We start from the raw sequence: 26085 nt of genomic DNA, 5'->3' as shown, positions 1-26085 counted from the left end.
TTTAATAGTATCTGCTTGTATTTTTATGAGTATTAGTTGAGGAACTCTCTAGATTGATGTGGGATATTGGCGTGGTATTTATATGAACAAAGGGAGCAAAAGGAGACAGCCAGAAGATCCTCCTTTTCTTTGCAGAGGAGAACTATTCAAGGGCATCAGGCCTGGGTGTCATGAGGGGTTGTTCATGTTGGTCCTGGTTTTAGGGAACCCTGGAAGTGTCACTCCGTGTAAATGCCCAGTGTTTCTCCAGGGTGGAAGGTGTGTGAGCTCAGCCACGATGGCTCAGCTCAGATTTCATGACGGGGTTCAGGGATTAGAGTTCTTGTCCCGCAATGAGCCCTACTTTCCTATCTTGCGTTAACAAACAGCCGTCAGACTGATGATGCCTTGGTTAACAGAAACGAGGCTGCAGTGGGAGTGGCAGCCAAATATTTCACAGCGCCCTTCTCGTCCCTGAGGCAGTCATAGTGCCTCAGCTGACACTGCCTTGCCCTCCTCTGTGACATCCTGTGACACTGCCAACCTCAGCTTCACAGTGCCTGTGAAGCAGGGCATCTGCTCCCTTCACCAGTCTTAGTGGGTGGGCCAGTCCGGCCAGAAATCACAAAGTACCAGGGCTCCCCAGTCCATCTGTATGTCTCACCAGTGACCCCAATGTCCACTGGCTGCAGAACCTCCCAGCTGATACTTGATTGTCTAAACACCAACTTTTGACCCTGCTGACATCAAAATGGTTTGATATGCTAATTTAAAAATTGTGAAGTCATTTAATGTGAATCCATGGCAATTTGTCAATATAATTTAATAACGAGGGGAAATTGAGGGCTTGTGCTGGGCATAATTTTCTCCACATCTGCCAGCTTTTCTCCTCTTCCTGGGAGGGACAAAAAGATCTGAGGATAAGGGTGACTTTTAATTTCACCTGGGACCATAAATCGATATACATTTATTATTCAGCCAGCACTGGCATTTCCCTGGGTAATTCTATAACACATGTAGTGTCAGAATGGTTTGAAATTTGTCCTCATTTGGAAAGCAAAGGATGCTTTTTTCTTGCAGGCACAAGCAAGTGAGTGTCCATATTTCCCTACGTGCCATCACACAGCTTATGAAAAGGGAAAGTGTTGGTCTTTGGAGGAATGGGTCAGTTGGATTTTCAGACACGGCTTCTGTGTGGTGTGAATGACCACAGTTCACTGTGACCTGAATTGCAACTATTGGCATCACCTGTGATAAAGAACAAACTTAAAGTAGGACATGACAAGTGGTACTGCCAAAAAAAGAAAATCATTTCTAAAATCATTAGTAAGAACAGATACCACAGGAAGGGTCAGAAGAGAAAGGATCTCTCTCTCTTCTAGGCAAGGACGCAGCAAGAAGGTAGCCATCTGCAAGCCAGGAAGAGGGCTCTCACTGGACACCAGATCTGCCAGCATCTTGATCTCAGACTTCCCAGCCTCCAGAACTATGAGAAATAAATGTTAGTTGGTTAAACCACCAGGCTGTGGTATTTTGTTAGAGCAGCCAAAGACATCCACCACCAAGGGCACTAATCCTATTTATGAGGATCTCATCCTCACAACTTACCTCCCAAAGACCCGACCCCTAAAAGCCATGATTGAGGATTCGGGCTTCAACATATGAACTGGGGGTGAGGGAGTGGGGGCGGGGACACACAAACATGCAGGGAGAGTCCACAGCAGGGAGAATGGGTGGAGTTCGGTTTTAGCCAGCAGGTTGAAGTGGTGGGAGAGTCAGACTGGGACATCCTGACAGCCAAGATCTTGGTCAGCGATTGAAGTGGCTTTTTTAGAGGCTGCTGGTAGACACTGATGGTGGAGATCGTTCTAGCAGCTTCTCCACCAGAGCTCATTTCACCCTGACCTAAAGGTGGAGGTCTCCTGATGGCAGATGGTCTCCTATGTAAGGGGAGAGGATTAGACCCTATCAGCTTCCTTCCTATACTTTGGCCTGTTCCTTGTATCTTCACTGCCCATCTCCATTGAGAGCCTAAATGGAAAAGCCTGGTGTCAACAGGAGGCATTTAGATTGAATTATAGAAAACCTTTTATGGGGGGCGGTCTGTGGAAGTGGTCACTGGACTAAGACTCGATGACTGTGGAACACACTATTGATACCTGCAACAGCACAGATGAGTCTCAACAACGTTATGTTGACAAAAGAAGACAGACAAAACTGTATGATTCCATTTACATAAAATTCAAGAATAGACTAAATCCCTGGTGTTTGAAGTCAGACTTTGGTTGCAGGGGGTGGAGAAAGGGACATGAAGGAACTTTCTACAGTAATGGAAATGTTCTCTATTTTGTTTTGGGAGTAGTTAAATGGGTGTTACCTTGGACCGAATCCATCAAATCGAATGTCTAAAACCTGTACATTTTATCATAAGTTAATTATACCTCAATTTAAAGCTATGTGATAATTAAAAAAAAACAACCACCCAATTCCTAGGTGCCTTGTGGAGGCTGGGATGAATATTAGCCCTGTGATTGCCAAACTTCAGGTCTGATCTGTTTCCCTCACTACTTTGTTTGACCGTTTGACAGGTCATAATCTCTATCTGCCCCTGCCCTGCCCCTGCCTAGACCCCTTTCTAGCCACTTATGGCTTTATCCCGGTTCAGAGGGAATAACTAGCTTGTTTCTAAATCAGCACTATCCAATAAAACTTTCTGTGACAATGGAAATACTCTAAATCAGCACTCTTCCGTATGAGAACCAATAGCTATATGTGGCTATTGAACCCTTGAAATGTGGCTACTCACATGAGGAACTGAGTTTTCAGTTTTAAGAATTTTAAATGCAAAGAGCCACACATGTGTTTGAATGTGAAAAGTGCGATGTTAAAAAAAACAAAAGCATCAGGGACGGGGAGAGATTATAGTCAGGGACCACCTCACCGAGCAGAGATATGACAGAGGTGAGGGAGTGAGAGGGAACAGCATGAGCCAAAGTCCTGTGGTAGAAGAGTGCTCACCATGTTTGAGGAGCCGGGAGGCAGCCAGGGTGGCTGGGAGAGAAGGGGAGAATGGCAAAGGTGAGGCAGAGCGTCAGCTTCATCACGTTGGTTTGGTTGGGTTTGGCTTTGCAGAGAAGAGCTGGAAAAGATCATTTTATCGATGTACATTAGTCAGGTCCTGGGAACTCTCATCTACCAGGCCACCAGACGGTGTGTGGCGCAGGCAGGGCAGGGCCCTGCAGACGCTTGGAAACAAAGCTGACCGATACCCAGATCTAGCTGACCAAGGTCTCCTGAGCTAGTGTGTGACGACTAATATCACACGTCAGCACAAGGACCCTCTCCGGATCAGGTTTTCTTCGCTCTCCCGTAATTGCCTTTGGCTCCTAAAATTAGCTCTCTAGCTTTCACCACCTTGCAGCCTGGGCTTAGAGAATTAGAAGGGGTTGATAGTGTCAGGCTGCAGAAGGAGAGGTGGGGGAGGCTGGAAGCCCTGCGCTCTGGCACTCTCTTTCTGCTGTCTTTGCGGAAGCCACCTGCTCTTTGTGAGCCTCAGTTTCCCCATCTGCAGCATGGATTAGATGATCTTTAAGCCCGTTTAGAGTACTAATGCTCTATAATTTTAACACCACTTCACATTTATACAGAAGCTATGCACGCCCTTGCCTGCTCATGGGCCAGCTTTAGGGGGCTGGTGGCGGTGCTGGGGAACCTGGGCAGGGGCAGGGATGTGGTGTCTCCATGACGTGATCTCTTAGGGAAGCCAGGAATAGTCTTGGCACAGGCCAAAGAGTTTGGGGTGGAAAACTTTTTGCAGGGATCTGTCAGGTTCTTGGAATTTCTGCCTAAGCGATTTGTTCCATTGAGTTAAGGTGCTGCTTTTCACATGTTGGGACTGATGAAGTTCAAAAATTCCAGAGTTAAGGCATTAACCCATTCTTAGGAAAGACACTCCGCTCAGACAGACTGACTGTTGGTCTTTGTAACATGTGGTCTGGAAGGTAGAGGCCGTGTTGAAGGCAGGCTGAGGTCGCTTCTTCTGAGCTGTCCTGAAGACTGGCTTGGGGTCAAGGGCTATTGCGGAGAAGGGCAGGAGTTGGCTTAGCAGCCCTGGTGATGGGTGTGGGAGGCCGTCGTAGTCCAGCCTTGGTGCCCCACAGCCCTGGCTTGCAGGAGCAGAGGGATGCGTTCAGACCCACCTTGTGTCTGGTATTGGAGCGTGAGTGTGGCTGGGAGGGTCTGTCAACCCAGGACCCTTCTGGCTTTCACAGGATTTCATCCTTGCCCTCGTCAATGTTCTGCTTCCCCCAAAGTGCCAGGAAACTGAGCTGCTGCTAAAGAACACCGTCTCTGGGAGGGTGTTTCTTCCCATTCCAGGGTACATTCCCACGTCCCCTTTGATCATTAGGAAACCATCCCCTGAGCCCTCTCCTCTCCCCACCCCACCACCCCAGGAATGCCTTCACTGAGGCAGCTTCGTAACTGAATGCTCCTGACTGTCTCTGTGGGTCAAGATGGCAAATGGCTATATGGATAAATGTTTGTACATCTTCCATAAAACCACTTATAAAGGACTGTGTTGATTATGATTTTGACATCCCTATGTGCAATGCAGTGGTTTATATCACAAACATTTTTATTGTCAGGGGATAGTTACTGAGGTGGATGAGAAAGGATCTCTTCTGTCAGTGAGCTCATAGGGGACAAGGAAGGAAACAAGTGCAAGGATGTGTCACAGGACCCATGAGGACGTGGTCCAGGGCGGGCATGGAGAGGAAGTGTCAGTTCTTAGAGCATGAGTTGTCAGGGAATGCTTAATAGAGGAGACACTTGAGATAAGTCTATTTAAAGGAGTATTTATGCAACCAGACAGTGTTTATTTCAACCTACTGATTGAAAGACATCAGTAGGAAATTTCTGAGACACGAAATCAGCCCATCGGGGTCCATGTTTCACCACTAACTTCTTAACCCTCTGGTTTAATCTTTATGATTGTGCTTTTGTCTCTATATTCTCCACTTTACATTATGCTAATAGAATTATGTATGTTATGATAATGTGCATAAGCTGAACTATGTAAATATTTGTAATTGTCACTTAAGGATCCCTGAGATAAATTGCTTTTTAAAAAAATTAGTTTTATTGAGATGTAATGTACATACAGTAAAATTACCCATATAATTCGATGGGTTTTGATAGATGTATGTAGTCACAGAAGTACTACTAATTCTATACCAATGAAGATATAGAATATTCCTGTCATTCCCGAAAGTTCTATCATGCGCTTTTGCAGTCATTAATTACCTCCCCTCCCCAACTGATCTGCTTTCTGTAAGCACAGTTTTCCTTTTCTAGAATGTAATATAAATGATATAAAGTGCTTAGTCTCTTGTGTCTTTCTTTCACTTAGCACAATGCTTTCGAAGTGCCGCCATGTTCTTGCTGAATGTATCAGTAGTTCATTCTTTTTCATTGCTAACTAGCAATGTGTGGATACATCCCACAATCCGTTTATCCATTCCCCAGTTGTTGGACATTTAGATTGTTTCCAGTTTTTTTTTTTTTTTGACACTGTGGAAATGGTAGCTAAGAACACTGGTGGACAGGTTTGTTGTGTGGACATATGCTTTTGTTTCTTTGGAGTAAATACCAATGAATAGAATTGCTGGGTCCTGTGGTAAGTCAATATTTAATTTTACAAGGAATGGCCAGTCTGTTTAACAAAGTGGCTGGACTGTTTTATGTTTGTCCCTGAGTTCTAGTTGCTCCACCTCCTCACTACGGTTGGTATTATTTCTTTAGAATTTTCCTGACTGTAAGTAGTATGTAGTAGTAGCTCATGGTGGTTCTGATTTATATTTCCCTGTTGAGGAATGATGTTGGCTATCTTTTCATGTCCTTATTTGTTACTCGTGTATCTTTTTTGGTGAATTATTTGTTCAAATCTTTTGCTTTTTTTAAAAAATTGACTCATCTGTTTTCTTCTTACTGCGTTGTAGAAATTCTTAATATGTTCTGGGCACAAGTCCTTTCCTATGTTTGCAAATATTTTTTCTCAGTCTGTGGCTTCCCTTCATTTTCTTAGTAGTATTTTAAAAAGATTTTAATACTTTGGCCGGTTAGGTGAAAAATGATATATCAGTGTAGTTTTGGTGTTTGTTTCTTTTGTGAGAGAGTTTACACATCTTTCATACTTTTAAAATTCATTTTCATTTTCTAATTGTCTTTTGCCCATACCCTTTGCCCATTTCCCATTTTTGGTCTTTTTCTTACAGATTTCTGGGAGCTCTTTATATATTAGGGAAATTAACCCTTTGCAATAATATTTTTCTGTTAGTACTTGTATGTAACCTATCCCCTGCGTATGTTTTCATTTTCATGTAATCAAATATGTCAATCTTTTATGGCTTTGAGATGGCGTTAAAAGGCCTTCACTATTACATAGTTATGGAGAAGCTTGCCAACATGGACAGAATTTGTATAGCATTTACTTTTAATATACATTTATCCTTGGGTTCTGAGTCAAGGGCTAGTTTTCTTGAACCTTTTTGCCCTAATCTTCTATCTATTCGGTAGAGATTGAGCTCTGAGAAATCACAGCGACCCAGTGCTGATAACAGTGGAAACTGAATACGTAAGGAAGAAATGGCTGTCCCTTCTGTTTTTATAGAGTCCACAGTTCAGTGATAGGAGACATGTTAACAAGGCCATTGATAAGGCATCCTGGTACAGTTTACCAATGGAAACAAATCCAGGCCCTGCCACCAGCTAAATGACCCCGGCTCATTTAGCCACTGTGTCATTTAGCCACTGTGTCATTTAGCCTCTGTGTCTCCCCCTGTCAGATGATGGCTAGACCTGGCTGTGAGGATTGAGATGTGACAGGTATGGCTGCACTTTGGAAGAAGTCAGTGGTGGTGCATACCTACTCGGGTTGTAGTTTCTCATCATTAGCCCTACCTGCTCCTTGCCTCTGAGAGGACTTCTCTCAGAAACGCCTTCTTTTATTATACTCAGGGACTGTCTCAGTCAGCTTGGGCTGGCATAACAAAATGCCAGAGACTGGGTGGCTTAAACAACAGGAATTTATTTCTCACAGTCCTGGAGATTGGAATTCCAAGATCATGGTGCCAGCAGGGTTGCTGTGTGGTGAGAGATCTCCCCCTGGGATACAGATGGCCGACTTCTCACTACGACCTCACCTGGCCTTTCCGTAGTCGGTGTGGATGGAGAGAGAGAGAGAAATCTCTTTCTCTTCTTATAAGGAGGCTAATTTACTCATGAGAGCCCCACCCTCATGACCTCACCTAACCTAATTACCTCCTGAAGCTCACCTCCAATACCATCACATTGGGGATTAGAGCTTTAGCATATCCATCTTGGGGGGACACAAATAGTCCATAGCAGGGACTCTGTCTTGAGCAGGCTGATGATGACATCTCTGTGGCATTCTGCTCATGCTAACCGTAGATGTGGTGCAGGAGAGAGGAGAGCCAGGTAGGCTCTGGGTGCAGAATTCACAGTGAACATCTAGGATATTGAAAGCGGACTTTGGGGGAGGGATTTTGGCAGGTCCGTGCTAGCCTGGGTCCTCCATGGGTCCATCATGGTTTTCTTATTTTCCTGAGGCAGATTACTGCAGCAATAATGAGCCAACCAAGCCTTGTGGCCCTGGGTGGGGCTTCGAGATGGCACCATCTCTGTTCTCCCAGACTTCAGAAAAGTGGGATAGAGGCAATTGTTCCTTCAGAGCTGAGCCTGGGAACACAGGGTGGGTGGCAGAAATAATTCACGGACAGGAACAACCTGGGTTTTGCATATTGGCTTTTCCACATTTAAATGGAGCATTTACTCCGTGCCAGGTACTATTTAAACACATCGCAATGTACTTATGAAGTGGTATGTCAGGCAGAGATGCAGAACCACTCTAAGTGGAACCGAGTATGGCTTTGGTGCAGGAATGGGACCTGACAGGGCAGCGGGAGCTGCAGAAGAGTCCCTGTCAGGCTACCGCCCCAGAACCCGGGCTGCCTGGCAGGAAGGAAACGAGGGCGCTGAGTGGAGCAGAGGGAGGACAGCCTGGTTCTGTGAAGGTGGACTGGAGCCTCACCTGACCTCGCTGGCTCAGCCTTGACGAGAAGGTGCCTTTGGCCCTGAAGCTGCACATGTGCCTGGCTCAGGGCTGAGAGAAGCAGGAGCTGGGGGATCTGTGGGCTGGCTGCTGCCCTTCCCTCTGCTCAGAGGTGAGCTAGTGGACAGCATCATGAGCCCTGCACCTGCCTTCAGGGACTGGGGGCCACGACTTCACTACTTCCTCCCGAATCTCGCACAGGCGTCCCTGGTCGTCCGCTGGGACTCAAAACCACCTAGGAAGGGAGTTCTGGGAAACATTTCCTACTGATTGTTGTAGACATAGGACGCAGCCAGCAGGGGAGGGAGGTCTGTTCTTTTTTCCACTTTACAGATGTTGACGTGGAGGAATAGAGGGGGGGAGGTTCAGTGCTTGCCCAGAGTCACCCAGCTATTAAGTGAGGCTTCTGCTTCGGGGCCTTTAACTGCTATGCAATGCTTCTGATTGCTTATATCGGTAACCCCAGCCCCTGTTCCTCCAGGAATCGGACCTCAGGCCATGTAAAGTGTCTCTAAGACAAAGCTTCTCAGGTGAACGATGGGTCCCAAATACTCCTTCCCCCTTGATAAGCCACTGTGGGTCCCAATCATAGTCTCTCTTCCATGTCTGCATGCTTCTTTTTCTTAGTAGTAAGTTCCCATATTTCTTTTATAGGAATGCTTACCGTACTTCGTCCCAGGCTTACATTAGCACCTCGTGTGGCTGTTTGGGGGGATAAGTGAGTGCCTGGATAATGTGTTGGGCCTTTTGACAACATTTGGTATCGATTGCACCTCAGCTGCTTGCCAGGGGCTGTAGGTGTCACGTTGTCCTTTATGGAAGAGAGCATTGAAAGCTTGGGTTTGTTTTCTCAGCAAGTGATGGAGTCTAGGCTTGAACAAAAGCCCGCTGCCGCATCACTGCTCTTTGTCAGCCAAGTCTCTGATCAGTAAGCTCCTTGGATTAACAGACCCAGGAGAGGACTGCCGAAGTCAGGTGGCTCTTCTCGAGCTGCATCTGGGCGTGGAGGGAGCACCTCACTCCTGGTGCCCAGGGATCTAGATGGAATGACCATAGAATTTTCTGTCTCTGGAAATGTAGGGATGAGGACTTTGTAAACAGAGTGATTGAATGGAGCCTGAAAGGTATGGTGTGAGCAAAGTCAGAATTCAACCTCCAAATGTGGGGCCTCGGTGCTTGCCTCGGTCTCCCAACTTAAGCTTTCTGAATCGCATCAGAACCTGGGTCTATGTTGATATGTGTTTTCTTAATCATGCTTGAATTACTTCCTGTGGGTGCTGTCTCCCATAGTTAGACTGAATCCCTGCATAGAGGGAGTTTTGATTTGGGGGTCCACGTGGACCCTCACCCCCTGTGGCCCCTGTTCCGTAACCTCATGTACAGCAGGGACTTGGGATCTTCCCAGAGGCCAGATTTGGCACTGTCCTTACTGATAACTTGAGGAGAGGAAACTTCAGTGAGGTGAGTATTTTTTTTAAAAACTTTAACATTTGAAATAAGTGTAGATTTATAAAAATTACGAAAGCATTACAGAGAGTTCCCATAGACTCTTCATGCAGCCTCCCCTAATGTTAGCATCTCACGTAGATAATAACCAGGGTACATTTACTCCAACGGTGAGACTGGCAACACTGTGAACGAAATTCCAGACTCCCTCTGATTCCCCAGCTCTTCGGCTTAATGACCTTTTTCCCGGCCAGGATCGAGTCCAGCACACCGTGGTACATTTAGTCTTCATATCTCCTTAGTCTTCCCTCAGACAGTTTCTCGGTTGTTCCTCGTTTTTCATGACCTTGATGTGTGTCAAGAGTAATGTCACCCCAATAAATTAAAAAAAAAAAGAGTAGTGCTCAGATATTTTGTAGACTGTCCCTCAGTATGGGTTTGTTTAATGCTTTTTTACAATTAAGCCGAGGGTAGGGATCTTCAGGTAGAACACCAAGAGGTGTTTTTCTCGTCATGTCACATCCTATCAGGAGGCACATGGTATCATTTATGTTGTGTTAATCTTGATCATTTGGCTGAGGTCCCTGACCGGGTTCTCCACTGTGAAGTCACTATGTTTCCCTTTCCATATCCTATTTGTTAGATACCAATCACGGGTCCAGCCCACACTGAAGGGAGGGGAAAATGAAGCTGTGCCTCTCAGAGGAAGGAGTCACGAAAGATTTGTGGTCATACGTTAAAACCATCCACCATTCATCAGGATTGTGGGCGAGGTGCTTTGACGCTGTACTATTTCCAGTGAGGGGATTTTTCTAATGACTTTGTTCAGCTTTGAACCCAGGGAGACGGGCTGTCATCCCTCTTCCCACCTTTCTGTCACTAGGTTAGTGGATTTGAATAATCAAATGCCTCAGGAATCCTTTTTCTTTGGGTATATATGATGCTTTCTCAGATTTCTGCTGGCAGTGGCATTTCAGTAGTGGAGGACCTGGAGGCTGGGTCTCATGGGAGTGACACATGGGAGCTCCAAGCTCAGGCGCCCTGGTAGGTCCTGACGTCCTGAGATAGTGGTGTTCACATTTGCATGGGACTCACTCATTTGCTTGCAAAGGTAAGGTAACAAGTTATAGGCAGTGCTGAGATAACGTCAGTGGAGGACTATTTTTAGATGCCTTTTTTCCACCTTGAAGCCTTTAGTTGAGCCTCTAATTGCCTAGTGTGAATTTAAGGAAAAAATAGGTTATAAATAGCTCCAGGCTTACTTGACCCTGTGGCAAATTCAGCTGGCTCTGTGCTGTCATGCTCTTACGCCAGTGGTGTACGTACATGCTCCAAAATTCTCAGTCAGCTGCTTTTTAAATTATCTGTGGAAAACTACTCAGAAGGCACTGTTTTTGCATTCTGACCAACTCTGTTATTGATCAACGATGGCCCATCATTTCGGCAAAAGAGTGTAAAGGGGAAATACTAAGTGGGTTTCTAAGGACATGTAAGCTTTGATTATCTGTTTTTGATCATCTTTTCTAGTTCCCAGTGACACAGGTAACTGAGGTATGCAAACCAGCAACATACCCCACCTGGTGGCAGCAGATGCGACCGATTATTTGTTCTGGGAACCAAGCTGATCTTGAAGGCAAGTGGTTGATACATAAGCTGCTCTAGCAGGGAAACTGTTGAAATCTGGAACTTTCTCTCCTAGGATGATTTCCTGTTCAGTGTCTCCATTTTAAGTGGGATCCTCTGCAGCATTCTGGCCGTGTTGAAGTTTATGCTGGGGAAGGTGCTGACCAGTAGAGCACTCATAACAGACGGTGAGTAAGGCCAGTGTGCCTGCCCTCTGGGGGGAAGATGCAGTGTGGGTCACTTTTAGTTGTTTGTCTTGCAGAAGAGGTCAACAATTGGGAGTCTGTACTCACTAGCTTCCTTTCCCCAGGCTGTTAGATGATTCTCAGGGTTCCCATGTCAGGGCAGTTGTCTTGTGCTCTGGGAATTTAATAAAGTCTTCATGAATCACCTCCACCCTGACCTCCTAACAGGGTAGATTGGGGCTCCCCAGCCTCTTAACCATGAAGGCTGTGTCGCATGGGAGTGACGCACAAAGGGCTTCCCAGAGTCTTGGATTTGATGTCCATTGCTCCAAATAAAAAAATAAGCGTTTTTTCTGGATTCTATAACAGTTTCCTTTATGGCTTCTTCATGCTTATTTTCCCCTCTGGCTAGTGAGAGGTTCACCTGCAAGTTCAAGTTGCAGTTCCCAGGGCTTCGCTGGGGAAATGATTCATGTGTTCTCTGCGGAAAACCCAAACCAGGTAGATGTGTCCCTCTGTGTCTCTCAGGGGCAGCAGAAGCTTCCAGTGTGGCCTTGGGATGACAGTGAAAGATCTGTGAAAGTAGGAATCGCACATTTTAGTCTGAACTAGTGCTGGCGTGTAAACAAGAAATTTTGACAAACATTGTCACCTGGCCATTTTATTTTTCTTCGTTCTTGAGCATGTGCTGTTGCCAGGGGTCAGGAATAGAGACATGAGTCCCCATACCCTGGGATGAGAGGTCAAAGGGTAAAAGCTTGTGGGTTGGTGGGTGCGTGTCTGCACAAAATAAAGCAGAAATCGTTGGATTTTTTTTTTTTAAAGAAAAGAACCACTTCTTCCCCCTAAACTCTCAAGGTTCTCTCCAGTATGAACTATGTGAAAGTAGACATATATGGGTGGCTGTTGTTCTGTTGTGGAGGGGACAGATGACAATGCAGGGGGCCTTTCTGTCCCAAGTGACAAAGCCTGGTGACACGGTGTGGGCTCCGACTCCTCAGCCTGTCCCACGCTGTTGCCCTGCTGGGTGTGGAGCTGGGCTTTTTCACAGGAGGGCAGGCGGGCTGGAAGTCGAAGTGATGCTTCCAGCTTTGCAACCACAGCTGTCCTGGGGGAGAGCATCACCTGTGTGTATGTGTGTGGGCGGGAGGTTCTTCTGCTCAGGCCTGAAGAAGCTGGGGGCTTACATGATCTGGCACGCTGACTGCAAAACCAGGGGACTCCAGAAGCTGGTCTGTTGAGAACTACTACTGGCAGTCTCAGAATTACTTGTGTTTGTTAGAAACAGATTCCTGGTTCAGGGCGGTTGAGGTGGGGCCCAGGAAGTCGTCTTTTACACTGACACCCAGCCCATGCAGTGCGCACTGGGGATTTGTGCTGCCTCTGTGGTCACGCCAAGGGGCCAGGACCCAGTTCCACACCAGGGAAGGTGGACCCTGCAGTGTCCCAGATGTCCAGCAGCTCTCAGAATCCTTCCCCAAGAGGCCACTTCCAGCAGAGCCTGCCGTCTGCTTCTGCCCTTACATGATGCCGCCTTTCTCCCCACGCTATGGAGGTCGTTTGCCCATAGGAAATCAAAACTTTCTCAATATAATAGTAAAAGTTGTTTAAAGCAGTAAAAGTATCTGAGACTGGGACTGAGACCTCTACTTCCGGCTTTGCTTTTTCAGGCAGCGTGCAGGCCCCTCTGTGTGGACCAGGCGCTCCAACCCTGCTCCTTGAGCTCCCAAATGAACCCCTGAGGTTGCCTTCCTTGATCAGGCCCAGTGAAATTAGGATTCAGCTGACATCAGGTCCTGGGTTTGCTGCTGTTAGAGCTGGTGCTGCGGTAACACCAACCAGCAGCGTTTTGCGGAGTCTTTTGTGCCTGGTAATGCGCTAGGTGCCCTGTTAGCTGGGAACCAGCTCCCAATGCAGAATCAGAATGACCTCTTTCTGGTGTATGTAGTGTTGCTGTGAAGAGTCCTGCCGGATCCCCCAAAGTGGGGTTGCAACTTAAATAACCCTTTTGGTATAAAGGGATAGCTCTTTCTACCAGGGCCAGATCTAAAAAGCTTGTGGCTCAGTCCCCTGAGAATGATGCAAGCATGCCTGGGGCCATAGCCTGGGAAGGTCTGCTTATGTTTCTGTCACCCACTCTGACAGCATGGACTTATAGGCAGTTTGCATCAAGCTGACCCTAGCATATTGTCCCACAAGACCCTGGCTGATCTGGGGACTCTTTCTTCTCTGGGGCAGAGCCAGAATTTGGGGACAAGTGTTCATTCCCTGTGATTTTTGTGGTCTAGTGTTTTTGAATCTGGAAAAGAAAATGCCTCCTTTGGCTGTGGAGTCCTCCTTTTCTTAGGGATGAATAGCACAGGGTGCTTATGCTAAGAGCCAAAGGCTATGTGGCATGAACCAGGGGTTCCAGCTGTGGATTTCCAGCCACTTTTGAGGTTCCTTCATGTTGCTCCAAGGGACACAGCTCTGCGTGTGCCCTTTAGGCTGGAACAAAACAGAGCCTGGGCTGGACGTTGACTTCTCCAGCCGTGTGTGTCCTATACCTCCCTCTCACATCTCTCTGCCTGGAACATGGGTGACGGGGAAAGGCGGGCGTGGGGGAGACCACGTGGGTCAGCACAGCTTTCTGGGCTCCCAGTAGGGAGCACTCAGCAGGGACTCCTCTCCCAGTTCTGAGTCCTGAGTTAGGTCCTAAGGTTGCAAAGCTCCTCTGGGGTCTTTTTGATCTGTTCAGACACCAGAAGCCTGATGGTGGGTCTAGCAGTCACACCCCACCCCCCCACATCGCCAGGAAGGAGGGAGGCCCTTTCTGTCGCCCTGGCCATGACCACCGGGCTTGAGCCCCTTCTCAGAACAGTGGGCCCTCTGCCTTGCCTGGTGGTTTTACTTAATGTGTTATGTATATTCTAGGTACTAAGTTTCTGTTTAGGCCTCACTGTTCTTCTGACTTGCCACCATTTTATATGGTATATAGAAAAGACCCCAATCCTAAGTATGTTTTTTCTAATGAAATAACTCCCGACTTCATGATTTGCACACACAAAACTAGCCACATGAATAAGCAGTATTTCCATCATACTCTTGAACCAGGGAGGGGGCCGTTACAAAGAGGAGGGGATGGTTTGAGGGAAAATTATTCCACACACAGGCGGGAAGGCAGGGGTGAGCATTCCTCAGGCAGAGGGAATCATGGTGACGGCACACCTGGGGCGTCTGAGGGGCCCGGCGAGGGGCCCCGATGAGTGGGCAAGGGCAAATCATGCAGGACTTTAGGTCAAGGCTAGGCTTTGGGATGTTTTGCTAAGTATTGAAACGGATGTGGGTACATGAGTAATGTTTTCTGGAGAGCCTTCTGGCTGTGAGCGGGAGGACAGAGTGGGGTAACAAGTTCTGAAGCAGGGAGAGGTCTCCAGGAGCTGAGGGGTGGTGGTGGCTTGGGCAGTGGTGAGGGCAGAGGGGTAGAGAGTGTGGGGATTTGAGGAAATGGTGGTGGTATATATAAAGTGGGCAGGGCTTGGGGAGGAATGAGCCATGGGGGTTCATAAGAGAGACAGACACAGACGAAGAGCGCCATTGTGAAAAGCAGAGTCGCAGTTTCTGTTACCCCAAGCCTGTTACCCACAATCCCTTGCTTGGTGGTAGTGTCAGCAAAATATGCAGCCGTAATTGTAGCCTCCTGTTAATTGTGTTGTCTGGGATCCAGTTTTACTCATTCATTGATTAGCAGAGCTATGGAATCATCTGTAATGATCTGCTCATGGTTCTTCCCTCACTTTGGGAGGTAGGGGGCAGGATGGGGATTGGGAGCCCTGCCTGTCATTAATGTTGGGAGGTTTTCTGAGGTTCTGGCTCTGCAGGGCATGCTTGTGGCCACTACCCTGGGAATGACCATCTCAGGGTCTGGCCCTGTCTCTCCAAGAAGGAAGCAAGTTCGACAAATTGCTTCTGGGGCAGGCAGGGAGGGTGAGCCCCATCTGTCACCTGGTGAGGTGGCTGGTTTTCAAGCTGGAGCTGTATGGGAACTGGGTCAGGCTGACTCCACCAGATCCTTTGTCACTGGGTTGTGTGCTTACAGGAAGCAGATCTTCAGGGAACAGGGGGCAGCAGAGTGTGGGTAAACTCCAGAATTCCCCACTGCCGTGCAGCACAGCAAATCTTGTGTGATTGTTGCTATCAGCACTAGGCTGAAGCTGGCTTTGTATTTTTTAAGGTGAAATGATTTTGTACAGCATGTTACCACTACAGATCAGGCAGAGGACAATTGTGGAAAGGTACCTGAAGGAAGTTCTGAACTAGGGGCCAGAAGCCGGGCTCCAGTGCCGCCCCAGGGACAGATGGAACCCTCTCTGAGTGGAGGGAAGAGGGCTGACCTTCGTCTTGCTCCCTCACAATTCTAAAACACCAAGTGTCTATGATGGGTTTCAAGCACAATGAAACTTTTAATCAGAATTTTCTGCATATAATTAATGTGCTTATCTAGTCATCATCTAGTCATTAATGCTGCGAATCAAGACAGCCTCGGATGTTATTTTGTGTCCTTAAACTGCTGACAGTGTGCATTCTTGACTGCAGCTCTGGTTTTAACTGAGGAGGCAAGAACAAGCTCGTGGGCATGGGTGGCGTAGGGACAGCACCCCAGAGGTGAGGAACTAATTGGCAGGCCTTGTGTGCTGTTTTGGAAAGATGGGTGCTCTGGTGGGGCTCAGGGTCTGTCATCTGGAGTGACTACAGCTGGAAAGGCTCTTCAGTTTTTAAGGCTGTTGCCAGGCAGATATAGAATCACCCCCTCCCTGCCAGACCCTGTGTTCTTGGTCTAGCGTTTCCTTGCAGGCTTGTAAGATGTGAAGCTGAGATGAGGCTCTGTCATAACCAAGGATAAGCAGAGAAGAGGCTCCTCCAAGGTGTAGATGAACCAGGTGAATGGGCCACGAATCCATCAGCTGTGAACTCTCGGGAGCAGGCATGGGGTGGGCCGCTGCTGTCAGAAATCAGTCTGGGCCTTCCTTGACGGGCAGAACTGGGGACTTGGTGGAGCTGAGTGGCCATCTAGTGGCCATCTGCGGAACCTCATGTTCTCTCTGCATCCTTTCTGAACTCTACGGGCTTCTCAGAGGGCTCCACTTGTGCCCATGGCAGAGCTGGAGAGAGGGGAGTGGAGGATTCCAGTCTGCCCTGGGCCAGCAGCCATCTCCCTTCCCTATAGTCAACCCCAAAACAAAACCTCCCAACTTGGAAATGGCTGAGAGGTAAACACCAGCCCAGGTTGCCTGTGACCAAGTGATAGCCTCTGTTGATACTTTTGGTGGACTTCTGAGAAAAGATTTTAGTTGAAGAGATTTTTTTAAAAAGAGAACTGGTCTGATTCTATTTGTTAAAAAGAACAGGAAGATTCAAGGGATAGCCCGAGGTGAGGGTCAATGAGAGCCTGTCATCATGGGAGCGGGTGAATATGATCCTGCTGTGTTGGCAGAGGAGGGAAATACAGCCTCTCCCTTCTCCATGTGGACCTGCTGTCCCCTCTGCTTTGGAATCCATGGCGGCAGAGTAGAGGGTATGATACGCAGAGGCCAAAACCAAGGGCAGGACCGAGAGGGAGGAAATTCCAGTGTGCTCTGCGTGCAAAGGGCGAAGAAGGACTCAGCTGGCACAAAGCTTTCCCTTGTGGTGACTGAGGCTGCACGTAGGCCATTGTGCTTTAAAAATATACAGGGCTTAGCAGCGGCTGCTCCCTGACCTGTGTGGAGAATGGAGGCTGAGCCCATTTCTTCACTGTCCAGAGGTGACTGAGCATCAAGGAGCCACAGAAGCAAACTACTCAGGGGCCCAGGCTGCAGCCCTGGCCACCCTGAGAAGGGGACAGCAGGGAGGCAGCATGTGAAGGGAGTCTGCCTGCCTCTCACCTCATGGATAGAGGTGGAGACTTGGCCTGGGGACTTGGAGCTGGTGGGATACATTTTATGTGAAGCTAAACTAACCACCACAGTCCCTGGCCTCCTGCTTTCCCCCAGGGCACCTAGCGAGAGCTCTGTATCAGGCTGGGTGTCCGGCATAGGAGGTCCTTAATGGATGATGGGTGGAGGTGCTCACTGTGGATGGTGGGCAGGCATGGCCCAGGTAGACATGGCAGGGCAGGTAGAGACCCTGCTTGGAAGGAAGAGTCCTCACTTGTCCCCATCGCCCAGCAAGTCCTTGCCTCTCTCAGCAGTTCCCTGGGCTGGCCTCGGAAGGATGTAGCCCGTTGTGTGGAAGGAAGGGAGAGGGGTTTGCCTTTCCTAGTCCCTGGCACCTTTATTCAGGTGAAATTGGGTTGGAAGGGTTCACCAGAAACCCTGCAGACAGCCTCAGAAGGGTGAGGGGAGCTTGAGCCCCAGTCCACACCTGGCTGAGGACTGGAGTGGTGAGATGACAGAGATCTGAGGGAAGAAAGAGGGTTGCAAGTCCATCAGAGATGTCATTGCAGGCTCCGGCCAGGATCCTCTTCTTCCCATTATTGGGGAGCAGCCTGTTGCAGTCTCCTCCTTGGATCTACTCAGGCTCTGCTCAAATCCTGTCTACGCCACACTCGTCCTCTCCGTCTGCATTTAGAACCTCTCCCCTAGGTATACTGTCTCCACTGAATGTATTGAAGGTGTTTGATCTCGGTTTTCCTGCCTGAATCTGGAGTTGATGTTTTTAGCAAAAGCATGGTACTTAGGTAGGTGGAGTTGCCCCAGGAATGAAGCAGGGCCTGATGCTGGAGAGGTTCCTGGCCCTGCACAGACCAGCTGCTAGGGGACAACCAGGGCCGCATGGACCCCGAGCTTCCCTGGGCAGGCAAGGAGCCTGTGGCTCATACCACAGCGTGATCCCAGGAACCCCTCGAAGCTGTTCCCTTCCCATGTGACCTTTGAAAACTCATGGGTAAAATAGAAGTGTGATACCTAAGTTGTAGGGACCAACTGACGTGTGACATGCGTGAAAGGAGATTGATCCACGTCTATTAGCTCTAGTTCTGTTTGATTGCCATTTCTGCAACCAGGTAGCTAATTCTAGACTTTGCATTTTTCTTCCTGCAGAGTGAAAATCTTCAGATGACTTAAGGGGACTAGAGGGAAAGGATGTGGGTTCAGGAGGAAGCCTAGCCTATCCCCTCTCAAGCTGTAGAACCGTGGTCAATTTAACCTCGCTCTGCTTAACTTAGTTCTCTCATTAGTAAATGTGATAATAATCAGTAGGATTGAGAAGATCCCAGCTGGGTATTGGACCCAGCAGACATACAACAGGCTTGAATCACCAAGTACGGGTAGTTGAAGGTCTCCTGTGTGCCAGGCACAGGGTCTTCATCCTGGTGCGTGTGAGGAAGGCAGAAGAAAAACACAGACAGGCTATGTCAAGCAGGCTTACGTGCCTGGCAGGGAGGACGGTGGGCAGGGGGTGATGCCTCTGTCTAGCGAGGTCTCTGGTGACTCTGAGCAGAGACTTGACAAGCCACGTGGGTGTCTGAGGAGTTGGCTATCACCTGCGAGAGCGCTTCTGGGCAATGTTCCTTGCAGCACACATTCTGGAATGTGGAGGCATGGCTGGCATTTGGGTAGTTTTCTTGGTGGTTAAGAAAGTTCGCTTGGCACTGCCATCAGTCTCTCTCTGTGTTTCCCCAGGCTTTAACTCCCTCGTGGGAGGTGTGATGGGCTTCTCCATTCTTCTGAGCGCGGAGGTGTTCAAGCATAACGCGGCGGTCTGGTACCTGGATGGCAGCACAGGTGTGCTGATTGGCCTCACCATATTTGCGTACGGGGTCAAGTAAGTGCCTGCTTTCCTGGTGGCCATGAGTGCTCCATGTTCCCCCTCTGATGGTCATACCTCATACCTGTGACTCTCCTGAGCCTGGATAAGGTCAGGGGACTGAAAAAGCTCCCAGTAGGGGTCACATATTCCTGTGGCTGGTGTCAAAGTGAGGCAAGGACTGTGACAAGAGGCATAACCTTTAAGTTACAAAGGGCATCCTCTTGTCTGTTGTCTTTATTTTTTTGACATTCAATATTTTATATTAATTTCAGATGTACAGCATAGTGATTAGACATTTATATAGAGGGTGCCAAAAAATGCATATATATTTTACGAAAGGAAAAAAAACTATTAAAATTGTAATACTCAATATATACAAGTCATGTGTATACATTTTTTGGCACCCCCAGTATAATTTAAGAAGTGGTCCCCTGACTAGTGTAGTACTCACCTGGAACTATACAGTTATTATATATTATTGACTATATTCCCTATGCTGTACTTTACATCCCCATGACTGTGTTGTAACTACCAATTTGCATTTCTCAACATGTTCACCTTTCTCACCATGCCCCCCAACCCCCTCCTATCTATCACCCCAACATATCTAGTACACCTCTGACACCATACAAAGTTATTGACTTATAATTCCTTACAATATTATTGACCATTTTTCTTATGTTATATACCCTCTACATCCCCATGACTACTGTGTAACAACCAATTTGTACTTAATCCCTTCCCCTTTTTTCACCCCCACCTCCAACCCCCTCCCATCTGGCAACCATCAAAATGTTGTATCTATGAGTTTGCTTCTGTTTTGTTTATTTTGTTCTTTAGATTCCACATATAAGCAAAATCATATTCCATCTGTCTTTCGCTGTCTTACACACTCCATCAGCACGATAGCCTTCAGGTCCATCCACGCCGCCACACATGACAAGAACCCATTCCCTTCCCTAGCTGAGCAATATTCCATTGTATAGATATACCGCCTCCTCTTTATCCATTCATCCACCAACAAACACCCAGGCTGCCTCCACATCTTGGCCATTGTAAACAATGCTGCAATGAACATATGGATGAACACGTCTCCTCGAAGTAGGGGTTTGGGTTTCTTCAAATAACCTGACATGGGATTACTGGGTTCTTCATTTTCTCTTCTTATAGCCTTTGTTTTAAAGTCAATTTTGTCTGGTGTATGTACTGCTACCCCAGCTTCCCTTTCCCCTTTTATGAAATATCTTTTTCCATCCCTTTACTTTCCGTCTGTGCCTTTCAACCTGAAGTGAGTTTGTTTTAGGCAGTATATGTAAGAGTTTTGTTTTCTTATCTATTCAGACAACCTATGTCTTTTGAGTGGAGCATTTAGTCCATTTGAAAGTAATTGTTGATAGATATGTAGCAATTGCCATTTATTATTTATAATTTTGAATTCTTTTTCCATTTTAAAGAAGACCCTATAACATTTCTAGTCAGACTGGTTTGGTAGTGGTGAACTTCTTTAGCTTTTTCTTGTCTGAGAAGTTCTTTATCTGTCCTTCAATTCTAAATGATAGGTTTGCTTGGTAGACTAGTCTTGGTTGTCGATTCTTGCCTTTCATCATGTTGAATATTTCCTACCACTCCCTTCTGGCCTGCAAAGTTGCTGTTGAGAAATCAACTAACAGTCTTATGGGAGGTCCTTTATAAGTTACTAGTTGCCTTTCTCTTGCTGCTTTTAGGATTCTCTCTTTGTCTTTAACCGTTGCCATTTTAATTATAATGTGTCTTGGTATGAGTCAAAGGTTCAAGACAAAGAGAATCTGAAAATCAGCAAGAGAAACCAGTTAGTTACCTACGAAGGAGCCACCATAGATTGTCAGCTGACTTCTCAACAGAAACTTTGCAGGCCAGAGAGATTGGCATAAAATATTCAAAGTGATGTAAAACAAGGATCTACAACTATGATTACTCTCCCCAGCAAAGCTATCATTTAGAATCAAAGGACAGATAAAGAGCTTCTCAGACAAGAAAAAACTTAAAGGAGTTCATTACCACTAAAACAGTATTACAAACAATGTCAAAGGGACTTCTTTAAGAGATAAAAAAAAAAACATGCGTAAGAAAATATTGCAAAAAGAAAAACTCTCACCAACAAAGGCAAACACTTAATAAAAGTAGTGGATCAACCAAATATAAAGCTAGTACAAAGGTTAAAAGGCCAAAGCAGGAAGATCATGTGTAATTACAATATATTAAGGGATATACACAAACACACAAGAAGCAAAAAGTAACAAAAACAAATGTGGAGAGGTAGAGTGAAAATTGTAGTAATTTTAGACTGTATTCAACCTTAAGTGACCATCAACTTAAAATAGACTGCGATAAACATAGCTTGGTATATATGAAGCATAGATCAATGGGACAGAATACAGAGCCCAGAAATAAATGCATGTCTGTATGGCCAATTAATCTATGACAAGGGAGGCAAGAATATACATTTAAGTAAAGACAGTCTCTTCAATAAATGGTGTTGGGAAAACTGGACAGACACATGCAAAAGAAACTAGACCACTTTCTTATATCACATACAAGAATAAACTCAAAATGGATTAAAGATTTAAATGGAAGACCCAAAACCATAAAGCTCTTAGGAGAAACCATAGTAAGTAAACTCTTTGACATCGCTCTTAGTAATATTTTTTGGGATATGTCTCCTTGGGCAAGGGAAACAAAAGGAAAAATGAACAAATGGGACTACATCAAACTAGAAAGTTTTTGTACATTGAAGGAAACCATCAACAAAATGCAAAGACATTCTACTGAAGGGGGGAAGATATTTGCAAATGATACATCCAATAAGGCGTTAACATCTAAAATACATAAGGAACTCATACAACTTCACACCCAAAAAAACCCCCCAATCCAATTAAAAAATAGGCAGAGGACCTGAATGGACATTTCTCCAAAGGGGACATACAGATGGCCAATAGATATAGCATGAGGGAAATACAAATTAAAACCACAATGAGCTATCGCCTCACATCTGTCAGAATGGCTATCAATAAACCAAAAAACAGCAATTATTAACATTCTCTTTTGTGCAGTTGGTGGGTGGGATTGTAAATTATTGCAGCCACTATGGAAATCAGTATGTAGGTTCCTCAAAACATTAAAAATAGAACTAGCACATGACCCAGCATTTCACCCCTGGGTATTTATCCAAAGAAATCCAAAACACTAATTTGAAAACATATATGCACCCCTATGTTCACTGTAGCATTATTTACAATAGCCAAGATATGGACCCAATCTAAGTGTCCTTTGGTACATGAACAGATAAAGTAGAGGTGGTACATGCGTACAGTGGACTATTAGCCATAACAAAGAATGAAATCTTGCCATCCGCAACAACATAGATGAACCTAGAGCATATTATGCTAAGTGAAATAAGACAGAAAAAGAAATACCATGATTTCACTTATATGTGGAATGTAATACATGAAAAGAACAAAAAAAGAGAGGAAAAAAACCCATTAAATTTACACTTTAAACAATTAGGTGAATTGTAAAAGCAGTTTTCCAAATGTCCACTTTTACAGATTATTAAATATTTAATTGGGAAAAAATTGTAGGGGGAGGAGGGGAGGGGAGAATGGGGAGTGAATGCTAGTGGGTTTCTTTTTGGGGTGAGGAACACGTTCGGGAATTAGGAGGTGCTGATGGTTGTATGAGCTACGCGTATACCATAAAGCACGGAATCGTATACTTTAAAAGGCTGAATTTTATGCTTTGTGTATTAAAAAAAAAGACCTCTTCTATGTGCTTCCCCATGGGCTCAAGTCCCAGGGCTCTGGAGGGTGTGTGTTGGGGTGACCTGTCTGTCTCCTTTCTGCAGGCTTCTCATCGACATGGTGCCACGGGTGAGGCAGACGCGCCACTACGAGATGTTTGAGTGAAGGCGCCCCGAGTCACCGGTTCTGCATCCACATGAAGACCATCAGGACGACGAAAGGTTTCCAGACGGTGCCAATATTTAACTGAACATACAATTTCTGTTTTGGAAAGTTTGTGTTCATGGGAATGAGGTCTGCCCAGCAGGTGGGTCTGCACTACTCCCCTCATGCCACTGCTCCCGCCAAACCCCTTAGGATACCACCCACAGGAGGGGAGCCTAGTGTCCCCATCACCAGTGGGAACTGACCTGTTCTATTTTCTGGGGTAAAAAGGTTCTTGTGGGTAGGATAAGATCTCTGCTTGGCAGAAAGTTCTTCTGTGGTGCTCCAAGACTGAAATGGGTAACAACGGACCAGACCCACCTCCTCGGGACTCCGAGGGGCCCCAGCCACCTCGTAGGTCTAGTCTCTTACCTCCTGTCAGAATTTAAGGGGAGATGGTACGTACCCTTTTGTCCCTCACCCCTCTACATACCCAGAACCATCAGTATATTTCACTTCCTAATTTCTATCAGTGTATTTCATTAATTTCATACTGTTTTACTAACCCTCTCTCTCAACAGATTTGTTCAAAAGGAGACCATTCTATTTTTAAAGTATGTAGTGATAAATGTATGAGCTTTGCATGGACGAACTAAAGCACACAACCCTTTCTTGTACATTCAGAACCTGAACATACATGTAAAGACAGAATCCATTTTTGACAGATGTGAAACTAGTTTATTTGTAATAAATAATTATATAATCCCTATATGCATATATCTATATGCTGTGTTAAGTGGTAATGATACATTACGGTCTGTTAGAGATGGGTGACTCCTCTGTAAGGAACAGATGTCTTTAGTTTGTCACGTTAGGTATAGATTCTGTAAAAATGTTCCCCAACATACAACAGTCTGTACCTCTAGCACTGCTGCTTGTCCAGGCGACAGTGTCTGACCAATAAAGACCTTTACCTGTTTTGTATGGTACAAAGAGGTTATCTTTGAGAGTTGTCACGCAGGTTTTCCATTGTGACTGAAGGGTGACGTGGAAGGGTCACTTGTTCCTAATGGCGTGTAAATGGACACCTGAAGGACTGTCATGGTGGGCTTTGTGGCCTCTGTAGCCACTCAGGTGAGGAGAGTGGCCACACATTCATTTGGTCATGCCCGAGGCCCTTGGAGCTGAGCTCTCCCAGAATTGACGGATAGCTGCTCCCCAAGCCTTCCCCCACCTTCTGTGCCCCATCTCCCACCTGGCTGTGTCAGGCTGGTTAAGAGAAGACGGTTTGCTCTACGAGGTCCCTGGTGTAGCCTGATGCTTTCAGCCTGGCTTCCTCCAACAGTATTTTGAGGCGTGTCCTGTGGGATGTTAACATGGTACACGGAAAAAGGGTAGACTGTTTGAACAGGTCTGGGAAATGCAAGACTCAGTAGGTTTCTTTTCTGCAGGTTTCCTCATTGTATTCATTATCCAGGGTGGAAACTCAGGGGAAGCCAGGATGTAGCGTCCCTTGGGCACTCAAGTTTTTCTTGGCACCTGTTTTGAGACTCGCGTCTCACCAAATCTGCCATACCTGGGGCCGGCATGGTGTCTGCATTGTGCAGCAGCCAGGAGCTCGGCTGGCTTCAGAGGCTGTGAGCAGGGCTGGCCACGCCTTCCTGCATCACCAGGAGGCAAGCCCTTGCTGTGGCACCAACTTGACCTTCCGTTTCTAGGGCATGTGCCGAACTCAGTGCTCACGGGCCACTGAGCCCTGGGCAAAAGAGCTCTCTTTGTGAAGGGGTGAGGGGCATGTATTCCAGGTCTAACAGGCCCTCAGCATTGTTAGGAGTATTTTAATAGCACAGCCTTAAATAGTTTGAAATATCTTATGTAGTACGGTTATCCCAAAAATAAACAAACAAACAAACAAGAAAACCTCCATTCTAATTCAGTTCCCTTCCAGGGAAATGCTCTGAAATGAGCACTGGTAGGTGTGATATAAGGGAAAGAAAACTCCACAGTAAACTCCTCCACGCCTGAAACAGACCTTCCTGTCAGCGTCTTCAGCAGTCTTTGCCAGCGTGGGGGATGCAGCTGGGCTGTGTTCTGCAGGAGACCATGCAACCCACCCAGCCCCCAGAAAAATCACTTCCACCCGTCACACAAGAAAAGTTTATTGAAAAATAAAGTTCTCCCTAGTTTTCTCTACAACAGTGGAAAACAAAGCAGTGCTCTCTATGCCGGTACAGTACATGTGGACAGCGACACCTCATTTGCAGAATCCCACACGACTTAACCTCAGAGTGAAGAGCAGGAAATGGTTGTACCAGGAGGTTTTTGAAGACACAGATGCGAACGGCCGTTAGCTTAAAGACATCAAGGTTGTGACAGCAGCTACAATAGACAGGACACCTCACCATCTCCTTTGGCATTGAGTGTTACACTACTGTCCTGTTAATACCTGGCCGGGACAGTGAAGCAAAAATGCTCCCCAAGTTTGTTCCCTCTCCCCTTTGGCAGAGGTGGCGAAGTTCCCGTGCCACTGTCCCAGCCAGGCTGTCAGACCTCCAGCATGGCATTGCTCACCATGTGCCCCCCACCTACCCACCGGTCCTTCCCCATGCCTCACCAGCTGCAGGGGGTGGGGAACATCACCTTAGGGCTCCACAAACTCGGGGCTGGAAGGAATGGTGCTTTGAAGAAGGTCAATTCCAATCTTATACCCACAAAAGTTTAAGACTGCTGATTCAGCTGAAGAGAAAACAAAGGAACTTAAAGACACGGGACTCTGGCAAATTCCTCCATATTTCACAACTGCAATCTATGCAGAATAGGGCCAAGACAGGGGAAGAGGTATAGCTCTTAATATGTCAGGGAAGTAAGAGGCTAAAACTCCACTAAAACAGGAAGCAAGCTGATATTTAGATGATTTGGGAAAACGGAACCATGAGCAGCCTCTGGAAAATGGTTCTGCAGACACTCTCCCCGCCCCCAATGTTTCCACCTGCGTAGTGAGATAGTCTAGGGGTCCGACTGGCCCGGGGGAGAG

At 46.6% G+C, this 26085-nt stretch overlaps 1 protein-coding gene across 1 annotated transcript in view; it reads left to right on the top strand.

The window, feature by feature from the left end:
- The window catches only part of TMEM163 (transmembrane protein 163), a 206005-nt gene extending 181965 nt beyond the window's left edge, over window positions 1-24040 (top strand). The window contains exons 6-8 of the mRNA XM_081052608.1: window positions 11256-11367; window positions 19005-19146; window positions 23012-24040. Of these exons, the coding sequence (XP_080908734.1) occupies window positions 11256-11367; window positions 19005-19146; window positions 23012-23072 (315 nt within the window). The 3' untranslated portion in view covers window positions 23073-24040. The remainder of the gene's footprint in view (window positions 1-11255; window positions 11368-19004; window positions 19147-23011) is intronic.
- The last annotated feature ends 2045 nt before the right edge of the window (window positions 24041-26085 follow it).

The sequence above is a fragment of the Rhinolophus hipposideros genome (assembly GCF_964194185.1).
Source record: "Rhinolophus hipposideros genome assembly, chromosome: 6".
Taxonomy (NCBI): domain Eukaryota; kingdom Metazoa; phylum Chordata; class Mammalia; order Chiroptera; family Rhinolophidae; genus Rhinolophus; species Rhinolophus hipposideros.
Note: the sequence above shows the minus strand (reverse complement) of the source record. Positions and strands in the feature narration are given on the sequence as shown.